Raw genomic sequence first — 25,743 nt, forward strand, 5'->3', positions numbered from 1 at the left:
GGCCAGCCGAGAGATGTAATCCCTCCAGCGTGTCCTGGGTCTTCCCCGGGGTCTCCTCCCCGAGGGACGTGCCTGGAACACCTCACCAGGGAGGCGTCCAGGAGGCATCCTGACCAGATGCCCGAGCCACCTCAACTGGTTCCTCTCGATGCGAAGGAGCAGCGGCTCTACTCTGAGCCCCTCCAGGATGACCGAGCTCCTCACCCTATCTCTAAGGGAGAGCCCAGCCACCCTGCGGAGGAAACTCATTTCAGCCGCCTGTATACGAGATCTCGTTCTTTCGGTCACGACCCACAGCTCATGACCATAGGTGAGGGTAGGAACGTAGATCGACTGATAAATCGAGAGCTTCGCCTTCTGGCTCAGCTCCTTCTTCACCACGACAGACCGGCGCAGAGCCCGCATTACTGCAGACTCCGCACCGATCCGTCTGTCGATCTCACGCTCCATCCTTCCCTCACTCGTGAACAAGACCCCGAGATATTTAAACTCCTCCACTTGAGGCAGGACCTGACTCCCGACCCGGAGAGGGCAATCCACCCTATTCCGGCTGAGGACCATGGTCTCAGATTTTGAGGTGCTGATTCTCATCCCAGCCGCTTCACACTCGGCCGCGAATCGCTCAAGCGAGAGCTGGAGATCACGACCAGATGAAGCCAACAGGACCACGTCATCCGCAAAAAGCAGGGACCCAATCCTGAGGCCACCAAGTTGGATCCCCTCAACCCCTCGGCTGCGCCTAGAAATTCTGTCCATATAAGTTATGAACAGAATCGGTGATAAAGGGCAGCCTTGGCGGAGTCCAACCCTCACCGGAAACGAATCCGACTTACTACCGGCAATGCGGACCAAGCTCTGACACCTGTCGTACAGGGACCGGACAGCTCGTACAAGGGGGTCCGGTACCCCATACTCCCGGAGCACCCCCCACAGGAGCCCCCGGGGGACACGGTCGAATGCCTTCTCCAGGTCCACAAAGCACATGTAGACTGGTTGGGCAAACTCCCATGCCCCCCCCCCCCCCCCAGGACCCCAGAGAGGGTATAGAGCTGGTCCACTGTTCCGCGACCAGGACGAAAACCACACTGCTCCTCCTCAATCCGGGATTCGACTATCCGGCGGACCCTCCTCTCCAGGACCCCTGAATAGACCTTACCAGGGAGGCTGAGGAGTGTGATTCCCCTGTAATTGGAACACACCCTCCGGTCCCCCTTCTTAAAAAGGGGGACCACCACCCCAGTCTGCCAATCCAGTGGTACTGCCCCCGATGTCCACGCGATGCTGCAGAGGCGTGTCAGCCAGGACAGCCCCATAGCATCCAGAGCCTTAAGGAACTCCGGGCGGATCTCATCCACCCCCGGGGCCTTGCTGCCAAGGAGCTTTTTGACCACCTCAGCGACTTCAGCCCCAGAGATAGGAGAGTCCACCCCTGAGTCCACCAGCTCTGCTCCCTCATGGGAAGACGTGTTGGTACGATTGAGGAGGTCTTCGAAGTATTCCCTCCACCGACCCACAACGTCCCGAGTTGAGGTCAGCAGCACCCCATCTCCACTGTACACAGTATTGATGGAGCACTGCTTCCCCCCCCTGAGCCGCCGGATGGTGGACCAGAATCTCCTCGAAGCCGTCCGGAAGTCTTTCTCCATGGCCTCGCCGAACTCCTCCCATGCCCGAGTTTTTGCCTCGGCAACAGCCGAAGCCGCATGCCGCTTAGCCCGCCGGTACCCATCAGCTGCCTCCAGAGTCCCACAGGCCAAGAAGGCCCGATAGGACTCCTTCTTCAGCTTGACGGCATCCCTCACTGCTGGTGTCCACCAACGAGTCCTGGGATTACCGCCACGACAGGCACCAACGACCTTGCAGCCACAGCTCCGGCTGGCCGCCTCAGCAATAGAGGCACGGAACACAGCCCATTCGGACTCAATGTCCCCCGCCTCACCCGGGACATGTTCGAAGCTCTGCTGAAGGTGGGAGTTGAAGCTCGCTCTGACAGGGGACTCAGCCAGACGTTCCCAGCAGACCCTCACAACACGTTTGGGCCTGCCAGCTCTGACCGGCTTCCTCCCCCACCATCTGAGCCAACTCACCACCAGGTGGTGATCAGTTGACAGCTCCGCCCCCCTCTTCACCCGAGTGTCCAAGGCATGTTGCCGCAGGTCCGACGATACGACTACAAAGTCGATCATTGAACTGCAGACCAGGGAATCCTGATGCCAGGTGTAGATATGGACACTCTTATGCTGGAACATGGTGTTCGTTATAGACAATCCATGACGAGCACAGAAGTCCAATAACAAAACACCATTTGGGTTCAGAGGGGGGGGACCATGCCTCCCAATCACTCCCCTCCAGGTCTCACTGTCATTGCCCACGTGAGCATTGAAGTCCCCCAGCAGAACAATGGAGTTCCCAGAAGGAGCACCCTCCAGCACTCCCTCCAAGGACCCCAGAAAGGGTGGGTACTCTGAACTGCTGTTCGATGCATAAGCACAGACAACAGTCAGGACCCGGCCCCCCACCCGGAGGCGGAGGGAAACTACCCTTTCATCCACCGGGGTAAACCCCAACGTGCAGGCACCAAGCTGGGGGCTGATGAGAATGCCCTCACCTGCTCGGCGCCTCTCACCATGAGCAACTCCACAGTGGAAGAAGGTCCAGCCCCTCTCGAGGGTACTGGTTCCAGAGCCCAAGCCATGCGTCGAGGTGAGTCCAACTATATCTAGTCGGAACCGCTCAACCTCGCGCACAAGCTCAGGCTCCTTCCCCACCAGAGAGGTGACGTTCCACGTCCCTAGAGCCAGCTTCTGCAGCCGGGGATCGGACCGCCAGGGTCCCCGCCCCTTGCTGCCGCCCAGCTCACATTGCACCCGACCCCTACGGCTCCTCCCGCAGATGGTGAGCCCACGGGAGGCGGGGCCCATGTAACCCTTTCGGGCTGAGCCTGACCGGGCCCCATGGGCGAAGGCCCGGCCACCAGACGCTCGCTCTCGTACCCCGCCTCCAGGCCTGGCTCCAGAGGGGGGTCCCGGTAACCCGCGTCCGGGCAAGGGAACATTCATGCCCAGGTTGGTCGTCATCATAGGGGTCTATGATCCATAATAATCCATTTATTCATTCATTTATTATCCTAACCGCTCATTCCAATGAAGGGTTGCGGGGAAGCTGCAGCCTATGCCAGCAGTCTATTAAGGCGAAGGGCAGGGTACACCCTGGACAGCTCGCCAGTCCATTGCAGGGCTTATTATAATCCAATTCATTCATTCATCCATCCATCCATCCATTTTCTTCACCCCTTAGTCCAATTCAGGGTCCTGGGAAACTGGAACCTATCCCAGCAGTCTATTGGGCGAAGGGCAGGGTACACCCTGGACAGCTCGCCAGTCCATTGCAGGGCTTATTACAATTTAATTCAGTCCAATTCATTGTAACTGTATCCAAATAATGCCAAACCCTGTGATGGACTGGTGACCTGTTCAAGGTGTATCCTGCCTCTCGCCTAATGATTGCTGGGATAGGCTCCAGCTTCCCGAGACCCTGAATTGGACTAAGCGGTTAAGAAAATGGATGGATGGACGTATGGATGGATGATGCCGAACCATAAGAAGTAGTCCAGCTAAATAAATCTTGAGCATTAAAGAGGCAGAAGACAGCAGTGCAGAGGAAAAGCTTCCCTTTTCAAGTTGCGTCAAAAGGCTAGCGCTCTGCCTTGAACTCTTGGGCGTCAGCTCCTTTTACAGTTTTAGTCTCAAAGAGACAAAAATTCAATTGAGTCAAGTCTCAGCTGAGTGACTTTTAATTAATTTAGGATATATATTCCTATCCTCTTATATTATACAGTATTTTATTCCATTACAGGATTTACCTTCTGGCCAATTTAGTGACAACAACCAAGTGGAAGGGAAATAGTATCATATGGTATCTCTATCCTTTCAGCTAATGTGCAATATCAGTCAAAACTTCATACAAATCCATTTATTTTGAGTAATTAGTTGTTTCTGAGTGCATTCTGTAAAGACAAAAAATTTAAATAAGCTGCCTTTTTGCTCACGTGTAAAGTGAATTAACATCAGCATGAAAGGATTTACAGGAATAAATATGTGATGTCTTTAGAGATCTAATCCAGACAGGAAGAAGTGTGCACAAAGTGTCCCCCTTTTACCTTTCGTCATTTCCCCTCCTCCCCTTTTCTTCTCCTCCTCTTCCTACCTCATCATCATCCTCCTCTTCAATTTGATGTTCTTGCATAGTTCATGCCCTGCAGCACTCAGCCTTGTGGAGATGCATATATGTCTGGCATTATATAATCAAGCTGTTACGCAACGCTAAAAGAGACTGCAGGAGGCAAATTTACACACATACACACACACTTAGAGGGAGTGACAGAGAGAAGGACGGGTGGTGGTGTGTTTATGTCATGTGTGTGTGTGTTGGTGGGAATCTAGTGTTTCATGTTTGGATTAAACCAAATCCCACTCAGCTTCACACACACATCCACACAAACTGTTCGCCCTTTTAAAATCCGCCTGTAAATCTCTGCTTGTGGCCGCTGGCTCTTTAGTGCAAAAAGCCAGTGTGTGCTTGTATCCATGTGTGCACGTGCATCCTGAAAATATGACAATTTTGAAGACAACCTCCCTCCCACTCCACAGCTTCTCCAATGTGATTTTTATTTCTCCCTGACACGGGCTTTGCTCGCTGGTGTGTGACACTGAAGCTTTTGCAGGCTTAAACCCTCCTTTCCCATCTGGTTACTACCCTTGTCTTGTGCTGAATGTGTGTTTGCACGTGTTTTATACACATTCATCATATTGGCGCTTTATTGGGACCGTAATGTCATCTCCCAGGGCTCGTTTTATGCTTTCCATTCAAAATCATCTAATGTGTTTTAAAATCCACTCACAGGTTAGCTGACACACACGCTTGAAGAGGCGCTCTCGAGTCCTCTTCACAATCACTGTAATCAGCAGCTGAACAGTTGCTGACACATTTCTCCCTCTTACTACCAATAAAACAGATCAAATAGACTTATAATGGTGCTTGAGAAGTCAAAACTGTGGTTAAAATGGAGATAGAGTATGAAGCCTGTGTTTGGATTTACTTTTTTTTCCTTTTTGTTACAAGCATGAAATCTATATGAATCACTCCAGGGTCATTACTTACAAGTTGTACCTTCTTGCTACCTGTCAGGCTGACTCATTTTGAATTAGGGTCAAAGATTTATCCTCAGCAGCACAGCTATGGAGGGAAAGATGGTGTAGTATGTCAGAATGACAGTTTGGGGTTAGTTTTACCTGCATGTGGCCCTAAGTGGGCTGTCTTTATCTACTGGACATTGCTGTCCATCCATCTCTGTCTTCTCAAGCCGTCTTGTCTCTGTTAATAAATCACCAAAGAGGCCTAAAATGCTTGAGTCAAAGGAATTAAATATTCAGGTCTGAATCAAGGTGAGCGCCAGATCAGCCAGATGACCTGTTGCATACTCAAAGGACTCTTCAGAATAGTACAGGAAGCAATGTTCCAGCTTGCTTTTATCTGTGGGAAAGAAAGGGGTAGAGTTTTAGTACATTTCTGTCCTCTGGGGTATAATTTGGATTTCTGTTCCCACAACAGAACATAAAGGTAACTATATGTACCTGTTTGATGGCTGGAAGGCAGATATACGTTTCTAAGTAGTATATATTTGCTGTTTTATCGTAATGATATGATACAATATCAGATGATATTCTGTTTGGAAAAAGAAAAGGAAGAAATAATTAAACAAAAGATGAAGGCTTTGCAGCTCCTTTATATGTTCAAATCAGATTTTGATAAATGGTATAGTTGTGTAGTGTTGAGGAAAGAAAACTATAGTTTATATTCTAATCTAGATTTGCGCATTTAGATGTATTTTAAATGCATTTTGATTTAACTCAAGTTTTAACTTGTTTCACGCTTGCTACGTTTACATGGGAGTTTTAAATCCTGTTTAATTCCAAATAAAATTTAATTCTGCTTTAAACTGATGAAAAACGTCCATGTAAACACTTAATTCCTAAAGCAAATTTCTATTTGTAAGTGGCTAGTTTATTCGCATTTTAATTCCGAACTATTTAATTCCTCTGTCATGTAAACCTTAATTCTGCTCTAAGTTAATTCTGGTCGTTCTGCACATGCTTGTTATCTTGTCCTGTCCCTGACTGAAATGGAGTTGTTCATTTCTTATACTTCTTCATAGCTTCTTCTCCCGGTTCCCCTCCTCCCCCTCCCGCTGTGCATACTTGATAGCCACACCCTGCATATAAATAGTGTGTTAGCAGTGGTGTAGTGGTCCATCAAGAAGTGGGTATACTCTAAATTATTTGTCCTTGTCTTAGAAACAGAAAAAAAGTCGTCCAGAAAAATGCTGTTTAAAAAAAGTGACATGTAAGACTCGATTTAGTCTACTTAAAAAATCCATCATTATTTTTGCTCCTTGTCATATAATTACTGCTCTTCGGTTTCAAGGAGGAAGACTTATGAAATAACTAAACCAATACTGGCACACAGACTAGTGAGAGACAGGCTCATAGACATATATGCATATGGCTTGATTATGTCTATGTTCAGGCTAAAGTTAATGCAGCAGATGGCTAACTGCACCAGTGTAGCAAAGGTAACCTTAGCTGAGCTGCTGGGCGACGTAGCTACCTGTGTAGGGACGTTTGTAACTGTAAAAGCAGCATCACATGGGGTTTATGAAGTGAGTATACTCAATGCTGACTGAAAAAGAAGTGGGTATACTCTGAATGTCCGCGTATACCCTGGACTACACCACAGCGTGTTAGGATGAAAATACAAAGTAGTGAAGAAAAACCTCAGAAGGCAAACATGACTGAGAAAATGCAGGAAGGATTTCTCCGACACGGCACGGTTTATTTGCCTCCTCCTGCTAAACAGCCGAGAAAGAGAAAATCATTGGTGGAAAAAGCTGCGGATAAAAAAGCCTTGGATCACGCAAGGTGCAAAACCAGAAGGGGAGGAGCCAAGACATGGCGCCACTTTCAGATCTTACTAGCTCCCCGACATTACCTACCCCAGCTTTAAGCAAATGGATGGATACCCTGGAAACTGATCCTCAGTGATATTTGGAGAAGGATAGGTTACGTCTTTAGATTGTTTTCTGTGCTGTATCTCCACAGTGTCCTTATTTGGAGAAGTGTGTTACTGTTGGACACGGTTTCACCACCTACCACTTCTTCTCCATCCTGACAGAGAAGATAAAAAAAACCAAACAAACATGTATCAGTCATTTCGAATCCCTCATTGTCAACTTTCTAAACTTTTCATCTTTTTTGTTCAGCATCAAACTTGTAAACTCTTTTGTTCCCCCCTAAAAAAAAATCCCTTTTCACCACCATGAGTGGGTCATTTAGAATAAAGAGGATAAGAACAGGGCGTGGAAGGGGTGAGTGATGTATGATGGAGTGAAGGTTGAGCGTGTGAAGGGATGAATGAAAGATGGATGAAGTGATGAGTAGGGAAAGAGTGAGAGTTTGAGGCAGAGGAGTGGGGTGAATAGAGGGTAGAAGGCTTTATTTAGTACATGCCTGCAGGTGTTGCCTAGTAACAGAGAGGAAACAGATCGAGGGGAGAGAGCTGGAGCGCACATCTCCCTTTATCTCGTCTCCCTTTTTTTTTTTTTTTTGCATTCTCTCTTTCTGTTCCTAGCCTTACCCTCATCCAAAATCCCAAAACAGGCCACATGCACACTCTCCCTCACACACACACACACACACACACAATCACACCATCGTTCTGTGTGTTTTAACCACAGACTCTGCCACTCTGCCTCATTAGCAGTCAGGACGGCTGCTGTCAGGAAAACGGCGAGGAAAGGAGGGCAAGGAGAGGTGAGAGGAGGAGATGCATTAGGGAGGAAAGGAAAAGTAGACTCAGAAGAGAGAAACTGCTGCATAAGAACAAGACGAAGAAGAAAACATACATCAAGGTTGCCATAGCATCTGTTGCTCAGTTACACATTTGTCTTTGAAAGTGTGTTTTGGATGGGTATTCTACAGTTCGAACACAATCACCACATCCAGCCAGCATGATGTCTTTTAATGAGTCTGATTTATATTCTGCATCTTGCAGGGGAGCTTATAAAATGTGTAAGGAAGGCAGCTCAATAAACCGCTCAATGTGCTATTGTATTTCTCATCCAATCGTGACCCTTTGTGTTATTGATCAGGGTTAGATTGACGGCATTCTGTGTGTGTGTGTGAGTATCAACAATCTACCTGGAGCCTTGTTAATAAAATACTGATGCTAACAGATGTGAGACAGAAAAGAACAGAGATGTCTACAATGATCTGTCCACACAAATATGGAAATACATGGATGGGAAATGTGGCTGCAACGACAAAACATCTGCAAAAGGCTGCGTCTGCTGGACCACGTAGTGAGTGTGTGACTGCCTTGTTTCGGTGGATACAAGCCAAGGAGAAGGATGTGTGCTTTGCATTTCAACCACCATCTCCGACCGTCGATGTGTCCAAAAAGATTTCCTCTCCTCCTACGCTTCCATCCACAGGTCCTGTCCTGTGACGTCAGCCGCTTTTCTGGCTTTCTGATTGTCCTTCAGGGAGAGAGGGATCACCTTGACTTCAATGTGCTGGGATGCAGGTACTAGAACTATAACTTTATTGCCCTTTAAGCTCACATCGGGTTTCCTCTTTGTGGGCAGCAGACAGATGAGATGAGATTAATCAAGACTGACCCTGATGCAGATGTGCATGCAAACATGAGAGGGAGTCTAATGAATACACACACACACACACACACACACACGAAAAAAAGCTGTCTGGCTTCATGTAAAGCCGGTTTCTCATGAATGCACTGAAAGAAGCTAAAAATACATTTTTCCCACATGCACTGTGCCATATAAAATATTTATAGAGAGCCCTTTACTGCTAAGAATGGCAAAGATGCTACAAAGAAAGAGCAAGAGAGAGGGAGGAAATAGCTGCCAAAGCTTGATGTAGCTTCCATCCCAGTGCCAAAGCTTACATAAGAGCTAACTGCATTTTGACATAGAGGAATACACGCTTTACTCTCTATCTGTATTTAACACATTCACACGCTGAAAAGAGAGAGACAGAAAAAGAAGGACCAGTTCTCTTGTGCCTTCATTCTATGGGAATCTATATTTACCAGCCTCCTTTTTTAGGACCCTACAACTTGTTACGATGTGATTTTACTGAGCTTGCAGTTGTGGGTGTAATTCATCATCTGAAGCCAAAAGAACCGATGAACAGGAATGTGTAAGTGAGGAACTTGCAGCCATGGTTTGAACTGCATTATTCATTTACACACAGTGCCAACATCCAACCCAGTCCAGTCCAGTGCAGCAAGTGTCGGCGGTTGTCTGGCTGCCGTCAGTTCTGTAGATAATAAGGGACTTGCAGGACAAAATAATACATGCTATTGTAGAAAATTGTACAAAAGCACTTCTTTTGGAAAAAAAAAAGAAGCCCCAGACATTTACATAAAATTACACAACAGCTGCTCTTTCTGCAGGCTGCAACATCAGCCATGATATTCATACCACAGATAGGTGACGTGAATACTGTTCTGAAGGGACTGTGAGGTGCTTGTTCTGGAATTATCACCAGGTTCACACTGGGGTGCCGGCCAGGGCACTCTTAAGGCCAATCAGAGTATACATGAAAAAACGGGCTGGAGGCTGATCAGATCTTTCCTCTTCTCTTTATTTCAGGAAAGGTGGGGATGTATGGGATAAATTATGTGTGGTTTCCTACACAAATAGAATAAATGCAACCAACATTAGTGTAAATAAATATAAATATAGTTCAACACAAAGCAAATAAGGTAAATAAGAACAACTTGGAGTTGCATGCCACTAATTGCTTCAATAAAGAAACTAACACCAAAATAAACCCAAATAAACATAGCAGACAATGCTCTCCGACTAGTCAAGTTACCATACATAGAACTATACGGCACTTCCTGTTGCCCGCTCTTATTGTGAAAGTCAACGTGGGCTACTTCCGGTACCGCGTTAGCTTCGCACAAACGCCGATAAAACATCACTTTAAGGTAATTAGAATGGATTTAGCACAGAAATAACTTCGTGTACATGGGATACAACTGTGCCGTGAACATGGGCAGAATTACATACAAATAACATACACACATGGCCAATTCACTTATGAGCTACAGGTAAAGGTGAGCTCGGTGGCTACTTAGCTGCACAAGCACGGAGTTAGCATGGTTTAATATGAACACAAATGAGCTTAACTATCATATGAAGTGTCAGATAAACAGTGGCCAGATAAACACCAAAGCAAGATGGTCATTAAGCAGTATTACTCACCAGTCACTCACACACACATCAACCAAACCAAAACTCAGGTCCCCACACCATTGTAGCCCACCTGTACACCAACTCCTTGCAAGTTTCCTAACTGTACGCACCCCGTAAGCTGACAACGCGACTTTAACCCTTAAGTGACCACATACTGACAAACTAAATGAACCGGATTATAACAATAAAAATCATATTGGTGACTTTGAGGCCTTTTCTACAAATACAGTTTTTCATCTTGCTGCAGTTCAACATTCTGCTAAAAAAGAATGATGTGATATGGATGTTACGTTGAATCGTCTCACATGGCAACAGCAGCATCTCAGCATACGGCAAAGACTGATAGGGAACAACTCCACAAATGCCCAGAGCATTGACCTGAACCCCTAACTCCCCAGTTGATCATGAATTTACAAGGCAATCCTCGGATATGCTGCTGATGTCCTTTTGCCAGTAACCATGGGACACCCCCAAGGTTTCTCTGTGCATGCCCCTGACAGGTCAAAGCTTTAGCCTGCAGCATCATGCTCAGATTTCAGGCAAATCTGATTTGCTTTTCAAATCACCTTTCGGGCAGATTGTTGTCTGAGCCAGACAGCAGCAACACATCTGCAGCGAACATGAAGGTCCACTTTATCTCTGCCCAAACTGTTTCTGACCAAACTACCAAAAAGTTCGGACACATCATCGCGTTACAATAGCTCCTATTTATTTGTGCATGTGTGTGATAAGAGTCAGTGGTGTTGTCTCCCATTTCAGAGTCTGCTTGTCACACTTTATTGATCTGATTAGTTAAAGTTCACTTGTGATGGTGATAGATTGTGATGCTTCATCCAATCACTTAAGTCAGCTGCCCTTTTATAGATGTAAGGAAGACTTCCCAGCCAGTTGTGAGACCCAACCACGCAGCACATCAGGTTAGCCTCACCTCAAAGTCCCAGTGGACAGTTTACGTCAGCATGTGTCCACAGACTGATGCCGGATAGAACTGATTCAGCACTGTCATCTGTTGTAAATGTTCTTGTGTATCATCTTTCAAATAACTTAAAAGACTTTGACATTTTGTCTGAAACTGTGGGATGTATTTATTTTTTGCATATCCTCATGGTAACTATCACCCCCACCTCTAAACCATCTAAACCTCGTAACATCATATTAAAGATGACTGACGTCCCATGTTGACCTCATCCATGACATTGTATCTTCATTCGTTGGTATCTTGTCAGCTATTGATTCTCATCATGGTCAAAAAAATATATGCACGCGTGCACATGACCACAAACAAATCATCTTATTCATACACATCCGTGCATCAATGTGGAAAACAAATTCATAATTCAACACCATATTTCAAACGGACACCACTATATGGAGCTTAGGAAGAATAATGTATGCTTCTGTGCAGAGCGAAAACACATCTCCAATAAGCTTTCACATCCTACACTGGAGCTACAGCATCACTTATGCACACCAGATGTACAAGCATTTCTCATCCTGATGCTGAGAAGAAGCATCCAATCTGCTTCGAAATAGGATTTTCCAAGACAGCGTCAATGTTTATCCCCCTGTGGGAGTTCGATGATCAACAGATAATACATAATGTATGGTCCTATGTGGTTGTAAAGGTACCTCTAGCATTTTATGCCTTCTGAAAGACAACTATGTTCATCACAGATTGGTTAATGTATGGAAAGGGAAGGGGAATCTATAATTCAACACAAGCTTTTTCATGGTGTCTCCATGGAGACTTGCTTCCTCTGACCCTTTCCAGCCCTTCTCTGCCTCTGCTGATGTTCATGACGGTAACTCCATCCACTCATGTGCTTTTGTGACCATGAGAATGTTGAATGTTCTGAGTTTGTGCATCTAATAAGGTGTGTATGAGCATCAAGTTTCCCCCCCAACCAGATCTCCATATGGCTGATCTCACACAGGCATTCTGGGAAACTGCTATATTGTTGGTATAAGTGAAGATGGGCCAGAGGAAATGGTGGAGTCGCAAATCAAATCTCATCTAATGAAGCTAATATGATTCGGTTCAAAGGAAAAGCTAACCCATTTTGGACTATGTCTATTTGTGTTTAAATCACTTAAATTAAATTTTACTCTTTTGTGGTTTTACAATTAAAGTCAGTACCAATAGTAGTGATTAATGTAAGAGTACTGTATTCTTTGTTTTGTCTGATTTGAGCACTAAAGAAGCCTGACGCCATCAGTACAAAAAATACCCTGTCGAGCCCAACATGACATATTTGAAACAAATGAGACATTTTGCATCACTGTATGGGAAAACTTTGCTTAAAATAATTTTGACTGCAACTGGGTTGTGTCTTCTGCCTTCTAACAGAAAAAGAAACAGAAGATTATACTATAATCATTTTAGATGGTAACTTTTAATAAATGTTCTTCATCCTCACCCTGACTAAGCTCTTCTGGTAAAATGAGGAGAAACTAGTTGGTCATAATGTTATTAATACTTGGTGAATAAAACATGTCTAATATCAGCTCGTTTACCACTATTTGCTATATAAAAACGGTCTTTGTGGTAACGATTTAGATTCATTTAGACAAAACCATTCAACAGTAAATGTAGATTTGGTTAGGATTCACGCTTCATTACATCCACAAGCCTAAGGCTATAAACACGGATACGGCTGACACGTGCTTTTTACTCCAATTAAAAACTAAGCTTACCTCATAAAAAGAGATGATAGATGCATGCATCATGCTATTGCTTTTACAATATATACAAACCGTTTCCTCCAGCAGCTTTTTTGGGACTGAGATGATTCTTGGGAATAAATGGAATAACTTGATAAACACAGTCACGGTCACCTTCCTCTCAGCTCTCTTATCTGCCTTTTCGTCATCTCGCCAAACCTTACTGGGATTGTTTTGGATTGGTTACTGTGTCAAGGTTACCTTCAGGGGATTGAGTATGTTGTCCAACAGCTGAATAATAAATGCTTTGGTCTCATGCTTCCACTTAGAGGGAGTGTAGCAAAAACATCCCTATTTCTTTTTACATGTGATGTGAATCAGAAAATTAAGCTTGTTTACTTAGGTTTCAGAGTATTCAGCATGGATATTGTGTTATCAATATCTGACTGGTCCTCTTGATCAGTTCACTGCTCAGTCTCTTGTTTTAATGAGAGGTGGAAATATCACCTAAACAAAAACAAGAGTGCCAAGGGATCAATTAACAGGGACAGATAACAGTGATGGTAGTGGTGAGTGTTTAATGTCTACATGTGCGCTTAATTAGTGTCATTAATGTTTTATTTTTTGCATATCTGTGCATTACAAGCCTGAATTTTGACATTAATTTAAGTGTCAGCTTTTCTTACTTTACCATGAAATATTATTTCTTGTGAGTTTTTCTCATGAATCAAATTAACAAGATTACAGGACTCAATTTCCCACATGTGGATAGACTAAAAAGCTTTAATCACTGGAGATTTGAATTGAATTTTTATTTCATCCTTGGACTGGGTTTAATCCATGTATGTAAAACTGGCTAGTAAAGTGTAGATTTTTGAGCTTTAAAGGTGCAGGATACAGATTATCTTTGGAGACAAGCAGTATGTTTTTCCCCTAAGTTGAAAGCTAAATTATGCTAACTAGCATCTATGCAGACTGACAACTTTTATTCCCTGGTAGGCTTTTGTTCTCTTTTCTGGGGAAAATAATCCAACAAACTGCATACATGCCCACAGCATAAACAGAAACGTCAAACAAACTGCATTTTAAATCAATCACACAATGCTGACGAGTTTATTTTTATTAGTGCTACGGTATTAACTCTATACACAGATTCAGTGCCATTCTTTGAGGATATGAGAAACCACAAACCCATCCTGTTTTATTTATTTGACACTATTTTAAATGGTCTTATCAGTATATGGGGTGCAAAGACAAACCATCTTCAAAGAATTTGAGATATACCACTGTGAACGGATGCTAGTAGCACAAACTTTTTTCAGGCAGTGGAAGTGATTGATTGTGTGATAGTCCTCTGTCCAGAATCAACATAGCTGATAATGATTAAACACATTACCATTATATAATAAACTGGCCATGGTGGGTATGAGGTCCATGTAGGTTTACTGACTGTTCATAACTGGAACTCATGGTCAGAGTAACTGTTGTTGTTGTTGTTGTTGTAGCTGTCAGAGCTTTTCACTAGATTACTGCTTGTAGGTAGCAGGATTGTCCAGTTGATTATGTTAATACTCAGTAAGAGAACTGTCTATGGGTGAAATATTTTTGAGAGCTGAATGTGGCTAAAGCTCAAATTTAAAGCTGGAATTTGATAATTAGTACATGGATCTGATCGAGGGAAAATGGTTTGTGGAGTTCCCCAGGGGTCCCCTCTTGGAACTCTTCTATTGAACTTGTATATGTTCCCTTTGGGCCAAATATTACAAAATTTTAACATTAATGATCACAGTTATGCAGACGAGCCACAATTTCATGTCTCCATCACCTGATGAATCCAGCCCAATAGACTCTCAGTGTCAGTATCTGGAGTAAATGAACAAGATGAACGAGAAATTTCTTCAGTTAAATGACACCAATACTTAGATTATTCTGTTTAACAGCAAAGACAAGCACTGGTAAGCACCTGGAGACTTTTAAGTCAACAACCAAGTTCGCAACCTTGGAGTGTTGACAGACTCTTCTACAACTTTCAACAGCTACATCAAAGCTGTCATCAAGGCATTTTTTGGCTAATGCAAAAGCTTATTAATCTGACATAGACTGGATTAGGATACTGTTTTTTTATTTTTTTTTATTTTAACAGGATTTCTCAAAAAGAGCATTTAAGTCATATGACAGGGTCACAACATTGTGAACAAACATTTTTTCAACCGTAATTTAACCCTTCTACTTACAAAATATTAGCCTTTTCTGTTTGGACCTAACTGAAAAAGGCAGATACTACCACTTTCTACACTATATTTGACTAAATAAACATTCTGCTTTTGATTTTTATGTACTCTAATAATGGCATATTTGTGACTCAAATGCAGACTTGTAGATAATATGCAATCGGGTATAGAGTAAAACATTTTTAATGACTGACGATCATAGCAAATTTTGCTCCAGGGGCAGCTGATTACACAAATCCACTGCAGGAAAGACAACCAGAGAAAAAACAACTGGGATGTAACAAAATAACAAAGGAGAACAAGAACAACAGGTATAATTGCTGAAAAGAACAATGACTAATAAATCAAGTTGGTATAAATAGCAAACTGAAACCAGATGTGAACAATTAGAGGACAAAATTAAACAGAACACACAAACTATTTATCCAATTTCCTGAATTTCCACATTATGATGCGTCCCATGTCGGCCATGATGGGACACATTTCTATACTGGAACAACTGTTTAGTTGAAGCCTCCTACTTCTCCAATTTATGTCCAACAAATATATGTATGAAAAATATATTTATTGTTTATTTAAGTTAAATTATCAGACTAAAATGCCAAAAAACAAAAAACCAAAAAAACTCTGTAAAGATACACCGGTGTTTCCTCATTTATTGCTCCGCCTTTCCTTCATCTTCTCTCCACCAGGTGTATTTTAGTACTTAGATGTACTTCAAAATATTTTTCTGTGAACAATTTCTGGAAGACAAGAAGGAAGACGGGGGATGAGGAAACAAAGAGGCTGAAATCAGACAAATGAGATGAGCCTAAGGGATGAATCTCCTCTAAAATGACACGCTGAGTAAAAATGAATAACGTGCAGAAAGAAAAACAACTTGAAAATAGGACAAGAACATTCCTGTAATGTTAACTTTCACTAATGTGAAAGGTAAAGCAAATTTTGGTAAAAGCAAACTGACAGTGATATTTTTCAATAAACAATTGTTTAGTTAGGAGAATCCGAAATCGCTTTGAGCCAAATCACAAGTTTTATCAATGTTTTTTCAGCTTTAGCTGCCGTTTAACTTTGCACAGTGGTCACACCTGGTGATTTTACATCCTCTTTATAAAACATAATCAGTCTGGAAAGACAAAAACGATCATCCAAGTAGGCGGTTGTTAAGAAGATGTATGAATACTATATCATTGTCAAAATCATGGCAGTGTCGATGTGAAGCAGGGATGAGAAAGCCTGGTCTTCGAGGGTTGGAACCCTGCAGGTTTTCCATGTTTCCCTGCTCCAACACAACAGATTAAACTCAAATGGATCCAACAGGTTATCAAGTTTTGCACAGTGATTCATTCATTTCAATCTGGTGTGTTTGAACAGAGAGACATTAAAAACTTTCAGGACAAGGTTCCCCATTCCCGATGAAGAGCGAATTATAGAAAAACATTACATGCTGCATTCACGTGCAATTTGAGGTTTACATGGGCTTAAACGACCAGTCAGATTTTAGGGGTCCTTAGTTACTTATCCTTTACAAGAAAGCAAAAGACACAGTCTCTAATTCCCTACAAACTGAAAAACAAAAAGACTTTTAATATGTATGTTGCCATGTTTGGAAATGATGTAAGAAAAGTCTGCTGGCAGTTTCCATATTTTTCTTACTGGGAGTTTTTAGTTGCTTGTTGCCATTAACCCCTAAAGAGATGGTCAGAAGAACACTATTTGAAGAAATCATTGCAATCAAATTAATTTCTTTAAGTCTTTGATTATTCTCAGCTGATGGGTTTGTCCTCTCATGAACGACCCAGGTTTCAGTTTGAAGGTTTCCTGTCAAGTCCCGGCTCTTTCCATAGATGGTAGACTCAGGACTCATAGCAGATCATCATGAAGTAGTCCGATGTTTATCTTTCATCTTCCAAGCTGCTTTTAGCTGGTCGTACTGGGGCTTATTATCCAGTTAGAGAAGTCATGGCTCCCTGACACTTTTCGGGATGTTTTGTTCCAGAGAAGTAATTTTCACATTTTCTATTAGCTGCACAGTTTCAGGGCATCCTGTTCCAGACACAGCCATGCAGCATCTATGTTAACATGCCTTTTCAGTTCTTTTTCACATGATTTGTGTCATTCTGTCAAAGGCAACAAGTGTATAAGATGCATACAGGTAAGAAAATTATGTATGCATGATTTTTTTCTTCAGAAATTTTACATTGTGATTGTAGAAAGAGCAAAATGTCAAATATAATGCCCTTCAGTTTTGTGCTTAAATTAAATGAAAAAAGCTAACATAAAAATGAATAATGGGGGACTTGATTCATCCTGTTCATTTCCTTTCTTGTTACCTGAGTTTGCCTCTGCTGTCCTGCCGCTGCTTCTGTTTTTCCCACGCTGTCAAACCTTACACATTAAATATGCCACTTCCTGTCTTCTTGCTTCCTTTCTTACAAAGCCAAGCAGCCAGATTCCCATCCTTTAAAATGTTCACTTCTCTTGTCGTTCTCCTTTCATACTCTCCATCACACATCCCACTTGCTCTTCAGTTTCTACCTAATGTAATTTCCCAAGATGGACCCTCCATCAAAGGTCACCACCAGCGTCTAGTTTTTATCAATCTCCTCCTGACACATCCAATTAAAAACTTGGGTCATTACCCAACATTGGTACTGAAATTCTTGAGTGTGTATAGCCGTTATTTTGTCTTTTACATATATTTTTTTCACAAAATATCACAACCAGATAGACCAACCTCTTTTAACCTACCTCTGCCCTTGTGTTTTCTTGTAATATCACAATATTTACTTGCACATTTTCCATAAAACTGAATGAAAGAACTAAAAAAAAACTTGTCAACCCATTGTGCAGTAATGTTCAATGCAACATGTAACCAGTAGGGTTGGGTGTCCACATCCCCAATAGGGAAAGGCCAGAAAATGTGAGATGTTTACATTTTTATTACCAGTTGTTTTGGATAATAAATCGTTCAAGTAATGTGATGGAAAACTTTAACCATATGTTTATAAATGTGTAAACCTATCTATTTAGTTCAATCCTGAATCCTGATATTTAAATCGGTTTCTACATCTTACAGTGTTTTTTTTTTTTTTTTTTTTGCCAAATGAACTATGGCAGCAAAGTGGAGAAATGTTGTCGGACAATTGCAGGTAAGATGGGATTTTAGCTCTGTTGCATATATATGGTGTAAAGCCACCATCCACCCCTCCTGCCTCCTTAATAGCAGCAGGCTATTTGGACATTTAACTTAATGTTTTATGAAATTTAAACATGTTAAAATTATTAAAATAAGCATTTAATGTTTTATATACTTTGAAAATGAAATTAGTTGGATTATGATTGACAGTTTCATATCATTATAAATGTAGGCAAACTATCATTTTGAAAGGTCGATGTAGCCAGAGAGTGATTTTATAGGAATGTATTACCGTCACGTTTCTTTTGCCTTTGCTGTGGACCAGTGACTTAAATTCTGGTATGAGATTGGCTAATTGTTTATGTGGTTTTCCAGCATCATTTTCATTTGTTATTGCAGCCGTGTCATTTGTAAACTTCTTCAGTGTCGTGACATGATGTCTTCAGCTGGATTCTCTGCACCAGTTCTCCAAAGGGCGAAATAAAAGCGAATCCAAACAAAATATTAAAATGGGGGTTTGTTTACCGTCTGAATGTAATTTCTTTATGTCTTACCAATAAAATGTCTAACATCTGTCAATGGGAACCTTTTAATAACACCTGTTTTCCAAATAAAAATACATTTTTCACAGCCTCTCATAATTTTAATCCAGAATTCAACTTAAACCTCTCTGCAACCCAACCGTACCACTCTGCCCTCATAGAGGTGATGCAAATCTAAAGCCGGACAAGCCAGCTGGAACTGGAGTGGAGAATGGATGCTTCCACTCTGTCCTGTTTCAGGAACTGCATTAAATAAAAGTAGGACAAGGCAGAGACCAGGCAGAGGACACAGCAGCCTGAAGTGGGTCATTAAAATGGATCCAAGTGAGTCTCATAGTTCAGACATAAAACAAAAGCACCAAATCAGTCGAGTTTGAATTAAGCTGTAACTTTTATTGCACATTCCTGTTTGGTCTTGCAATGACCTTTCACCGATTGACCTCGGTCTCGACCAAACACTCAAGTCAGGAGTGGGACCAAGTTGCCCACAGTACTGATCACAGGTCAGATTCCCTTAACGAGATGAGATTTGAAGCATTGGGAGGCCAAACTGATCCTAGATCTGCGACTGGGGGTAGCTTAGGTCCATATATTGACTGCATTACCCACAAACCAAATCAGTGTATAGAGCAGGACCAATGGGAAAGGGACAGTAGTGACATCATGGAGGGGGAAGTACTAAAGGGAGTGAGGGAATTTTGTTGATTCTACTTTGATATACTCCCAAATACCCCCTTTATCATCTTGAGGCTTTACAACTGTCTGTCCGTCTTTGCTCCATGAACGCCCCTCAAATGAACACACCTCCCCCATCGAACAAATACATAGGCTATCATTCATTGTAGTGGGTTTTTTTTTCTTCCTGTTTTCTTGTGACAATACCTGCAACATGCTTCAAATCATCATTTTGGCAAACCACAAATAAATTAAAACACAAACATTCATATAACACAATGTGACATTTTTAGGACGCTCAGAAAGAAAAGGAAAGTCCATACAGTACAGAACTCAAAACAACAAAAAAAAAAGTATATACCAAGAAAGGAGAAGCATTTGCAATTTTGTTTTTCCCCATGTTTTTTCTTGCTTTTCTTGAAAAAAGATATACAGTAGCTAGCTACCAATCACATATCACATGCAGATATAATACAACATAATCAGTTCACCCAGTTAGTGTCTGCAAACTACCAGTCTAAACTATATCACAAAATTATTTCTCTGGGAACCAGCAAACACTCAGCTTTTTTGAAATATTTTGTCTAAACAATAATTCAGTTTACGGTTTTCTCTGCTGAGATCACTATACGACCAACCCCGAAATGACTAGCCAAATTCAAAGAGCACTAACACTTTCATACATGATCACATACCAGATGGTGTGTTGTAGTTGTTGCCTTTTTTTTTTTTTTTTTTCCAACGCTGGGAGTGTTAAACACAATTTTTGCTCACACATGTGTGCAGGCAGGCTTTCGAACACGATGCAACGTGATCCGAACATGCCGCGCTAGCTCGTTTAGCGAAAAAAAACCGCGCATGAGGATGACTGGCACCAAGGTAACTCCCTCCCCTTCCCTCCAAAACAAACAAAAAAAAAAACCTAAAAAGGGCGGGAGAGGAGAGTGACGATATGTCAGCGCCGAGCGGGAGGTTTGTCGTCCTCCATCCTCCTGCTCTCGCTGCTCTTTTCTAATGACGCTCTGCTGAAATGTCAGACCAATTAGCAGCTTTCCTCTGACATTTAACTGGCAGATAGCAAAACAAACATGGAGCCCACTGGACTGAACGGACAGACAGTCTGGCCGGTAAAGGCTGATTGACTGATACTGACTCTACTGCAGCTGCACAGTTAATATCACACATTTATAAAGTCCTTTTAAATGTTGGAACTCTAGCAGGTAGAGCAAAGCGATATCTGTCTGCAGCCATTTTGCAAGCCACCTGACATTTCCCAGGAGCAGCAGGCAACGATCAAAGCTCGTGCATTTCCCTCCTTTCCCTCTGTTCTTCCTCTCCTCCTCATCCACCTATTCCTACTGCACTCAGTCTCCATCTCCTAGCAGACATCAATCAGGCGGGCTCTGGAGCGTGTGCTCAGTTAAAGCACCACTCCATCCGCCGCGGCGCTCCAGCTCTTGACCATTTTCCTTTCCCGGGTGTTTACTGCTGTGTTATTGTGTGTCGTGCAAATGCGTAGGCGAGGTGTGTGCATGTTTGGAGCACGCTTAAAAGTCAGAGATGTTTTTTTTTTTTCTTTTTTTTTTTTCTACTTTCTCCCCATCCTGACCTTTCGTTCTTAATGCGGATGGGATCTTAAGACAGACAAGAGGGATGTGCACGTGGATATTCGGTTACAACTGCACTCATGTTTACAGAAACACCACTGACACAGACAGTGGAACAAGATGGCATGTCATTTAGCAGAAAAAAAACAGCACTCCCTTTAGGCCATAGTGTCATTCACAGTAAATCATATTTTTCACCATTTAAAGGGTCGTCTCCCTTGCTCACACACACTCACACACATACTGAAGCCTGGCCTTCAGCTGTACCATCTGGTATCTAAATCATGAGAATTACAGCCTTCTCCCACTCCTAAACACACACACACTCTCTCTAACATGAGAGTAGAGAAGGAGAAAGAAGGTGACTGACTGTCATTCTATTTATCATACATGGTCTCTGCATAAAGCAACATGTGACTTTTTTTTTTTTCTCCATTAGGAATCGATATCCATCTATGCAACAGGGAACTCTAGATTTAGCCACAAGAGACTGAGAGAAGAAAAAGAAAGCAAGTTAAAGAAAGAAAAGAGAGCACAGCTCCATGTAAATTACAATCTTTATGTTGCATTGAACTGTGAGCAACGGCACAGTCGAAAGAAAGGGGAGATGAAGGAGTGAATGAGTGGGTATAAATGCTGCTGCGCTGCCCGTCTATTAAACATTAACGGCTTCATTTATATGTAAATGACCTGACAGCTACACAGAAAGAGGAAGGAAGGTGGGGTGTGAGGCCAGTTCAGTGGTGAAGAGGAAAAAATGGGATGAGGGATGGAAGGAGAGGGGAGGATGGGAAGGACAGGAAAGAGAGAGAGAGAGAGAGGTGAGTCTCCTTCATTCAGTAGTCTTTCACATGGGTGGTAAAAGTTCGCAATGTCCGATTTGTCCGACTGCACATGCATGAGAGTGCACCGGAAAGAATACACACACACAAAAGAAATTCACTGAAAGTGACACACATTGCACATTTTCATGTACGTGCATGCAATCCCAGCTGACGTCTCATGAGGTGACACACTCATACTCGCAAACACGCTTCCTCTCAGGCCTTTCCAAAATGGGGGAAAGAGTCCCTGGGCGAGACGGAGGTGAACTAAAAAAACAGTCCTGTTTTTTTTTTGTTTTGTTTTGTTTTGTTTTGTTACTTCTGAAAGTGGAGTAGCGATGATAATGACGACGAGTCCAACTTCCCACAGCCTGCCTGAAGATGATGATGGAAACTAAAGACAAAGACACAAAAAAACCCCGAAATAAAACAAAAAAAATCTGGAGTGAAACAGCCAGCGATGAAGATGAGAGATCGTTGAGTTAGCGTGGTGTGTCGTTTTGCGTGCCGGGGCTAGTTGGGATTGTCCGGCTAGCGCGGGGGTGGGAGGGACGATGGCCCATCGTTCAGCCGTCGGAGACAGGGGGAGACACCCAGCCATACTTCTCGTGGGTTTTCACCAGGGACTTGAAGGTGGCCTCGGCTTCCTTACGACTGAAAGCCTTCTTGGACTTCCCTGCTTTCCTACATATACGACCCTGTGAGAGGCAGGAGCAGAGAGAAACACAGAGAGGGGGAGGGGAGAGCGAGAGAGAAATGAGGTTAGGACTGCGAGGACAGTTAAAAAATGCAGAAGGCATCAAGTTGTCACTAATGGACATCCAAAATAGATGGCTAAAATTTTCCTGGGGTCTTTAGAGGGGTCTGCCATGCTCATAGTTTGTCATTTTAGTCACATGGTTGACATCAGCGTTCAACTCTGATGAATTAGACACCATCACAGAGATGATGTCGGCATTATAGGGCAACAAAGTGCTGCCTTTCATCGCGTGGCAGAGCTATTTTGGTGCTAGAAGCCTCACTCATGTCCTAAACTTCACAACCTGAAGCCTTTTGTTAAGCTGCAGGAAGCTGCACTCGTGTCCTCTTTGTTAGTTACAGCTCTGCATGTGAGTACCTCATCTGACTAAGCAGCCATCCATCCTTCCATTCTTCGCTGCTTATCTGGGGTTGGGTGGCGGGGACAGGGAAAAACAGGGAAGCCCAGACTTCCCTCTCCCCAGCCACATTTGCCAACTCTGCGGGGGGGATCCCGAGGCGTTCCCAGGCCAGCTGAGAGATATAATCCCTCCAGGTGTCCTGGGTCTTCCCCGGGGTCTCCTCCCAGAGACACCTCACCAGGGAGGTCCAGGAGGCCTCCTGACCAGATGCCCGAGCCGCCTCAACTGGTTCTTCTCGATGTGGAGGAGCAGCGGCTCTACTCTGAGCCCCTCCAGGATGACCGAGCTCCTCACCCTATCTCTAAGGGAGAGCCCGGCCACCCTGCAGAGGAAACTCATTTCAGCCGCCTATATACAAGATCTCATTCTTTCGGTCACGACCCACAGCTCATGACCATAGGTGAGGGTAGGAACGTAGATCGACTGGTAAATCGAGAGCTTCGCCTTCTGGCTCAGCTCCTTCTTCACCACGACAGACCGGCGCAGAGCCCGCATTACTGCAGACGCCGCACCGATCCGTCTGTTGATCTCGCGCTCCATCCTTCCCTCACTCGTGAACAAGACCCCGAGATATTTAAACTCCTCCACTTGAGGCAGGACCTCACTCCCGACCCGGAGAGGGCAATCCACCCTATTCTGGCTGAAGACCATGGTCTCAGATTTTGAGGTGCTGATTCTCATCCCAGACTCTTCACACTCGGCTGCGAATCGCTCAAGCGAGAGCTGGAGATCACGACCAGATGAAGCCAACAGCACCACGTCATCTGGAAAACGCAGAGACCCAATCCTGAGGTCACCAAGTCGGATCCCCTCAACACCTCGACAGCGCCGAGAAATTCTGTCCATAAAAGTTATGAACAGAATCGCTGATAAAGGGCAGACTTGGCGGAGTCCAACCCTCACCGAAAACAAATCTGACTTACTACCGGCAATGCGGACCAAGCTCTGACACCTGTCGTACAGGGACCGGACAGCTCGTACAAGAAAAGCAACAGATTAGCCTTTTGTCTACCCAATAACTACCAAGAGTTTGAAAGGAAAATGTTCGGTCAACAATATTCAACCTTTTAAAACCTGTTTTCCCCTAGTTGAGAACAGATGATCTGTGCCAAAATGGCCATTTTAGAGAGCTCGCCTGATCTGTCTGCACTAAAAACTCTCTATCACAGGTGGCATTACAGAGAAAATGTTCACATATTTCAGCTTATTTAGTTCCTTTTGTTATCAGACACTCAGTTGAAACATAAACCTGAAGATCAATCGGACCGACAGGTCGACGCCACCTCAATGAACATCAGCTGCTTTCTACCCGTCACACACCATCCAGTGACACCTCTGATGAAGAAGTAAGATTAAAGCATCTCAGGTAGGTCTATGTTACAACTGACTGTCTGAGAAGCTACAGTAATTATTAGACACTACGCACTTTATTGGATTATTCACACATTGTCCTGTGGCTTGATAAAGGTTTGGAGCTGCAGCTGCATTATTCCAAAGAGGTTATCACATTCATTGTGAAAATATTTGTTTTTCATTTGTGCTATGTGTCAACTTCATTCATTATAATAATATTTACACATATCTAACTAGTGTTCCCCTTAATAGGACCGGAAAGGTGTTCACATACACCTTGCAGTTGCAGCAACATGGCGATTAAATTATATTCATTCATTCATTCATTCATTTTCTGAACCGCTTATTCCAATTCAGGGTCGCGGGGAAGCTGGAGCCTATCCCAGCTGGCTTTGGGCGACAGGCAGGGTACACCCTGGACAGCTCGCCAGTCCATCGCAGGGCCACACAGAGAGACGAACAACCACACTCATGCTCACACTCACTCCTAGGGGCAATTTAGAGTGACCAATTAACCTATCATGCATGTCTTTGGATGGTGGGAGGAAGCCGGAGTAGATTAAATTATATGTAATATGTTATTTGTTAATTATATGGGCCTAAAAAGAAGTAGAGGCTCAAAAGGTGGACAAAACATCTGATTGTTTTTATCTTGGAAATAATTCTAAAAGCACATTTTTACTGTCAGAGAAACAAAAAATGGATGTAAAATGGCTATATTTGAGTCCTTCAGTCATGTCTTTTGACATTGAGCCTTTAGAAATGACCACAAATAAGACAGAATAATGTGGTTTGACTTGGGTGAGCTATCAGAGGGGAAGAAAGATGCTTTTCTTAGTTATATTGTCAGCAGTTAAGTCAGTCTCATCTTGGTAATGCAGTTTCAAGACAAAAACCAGCACACATGCACACTGATGAGGTTAATGGCCAATGCACTGCCGCAGGGGTGATGTTGACAAGACAAGCGGTCTGAATGCAGACTGACCAACATTAGATCAATCTTTAAAAGGCAGACAAAGAGCTTTTAAGACGTCATGTTCAATCAGAAGTGAAAATACACCCTCTGGCATGCTGTGCAGTGGGAAGCTAGAAGCAGCCACTGCATTAAATGATGAAAAGATTGCACATATGGCAGAATATGTGTATACAACTCCGTCATGCTCCGTGTGAAAAGCATGGTAATTTACACATTTTTACCTAAGCGACACC

General features: G+C 43.3%; 1 protein-coding gene across 2 annotated transcripts in view; it reads right to left on the reverse strand.

The window, feature by feature from the left end:
• Positions 1 to 7,121: 7,121 nt before the first annotated feature.
• ube2ql1 (ubiquitin conjugating enzyme E2 QL1) overlaps positions 7,122 to 25,743 on the reverse strand; it is a 28,720-nt gene continuing 10,098 nt past the window's right edge. Inside the window, exons 3-4 of one of the 2 annotated variants that reach the window (XR_013771724.1) lie at positions 22,341 to 22,719; positions 7,122 to 7,223 (exon numbers count right to left, since the gene is read on the reverse strand). Coding sequence is in view for 1 of the 2 variants with exons in the window: in XM_079258969.1 (XP_079115095.1) it covers positions 22,588 to 22,719 (132 nt within the window). In the remaining variant the exon portion in view is untranslated. Of the gene's footprint in view, positions 7,224 to 19,317; positions 22,720 to 25,743 lie in introns of those variants that run through there. The other variant, XM_079258969.1, reaches the window with a different exon arrangement.

This window comes from Telmatherina bonti, assembly GCF_933228915.1.
Source record: "Telmatherina bonti genome assembly, chromosome: 19".
NCBI lineage: Eukaryota > Metazoa > Chordata > Actinopteri > Atheriniformes > Telmatherinidae > Telmatherina > Telmatherina bonti.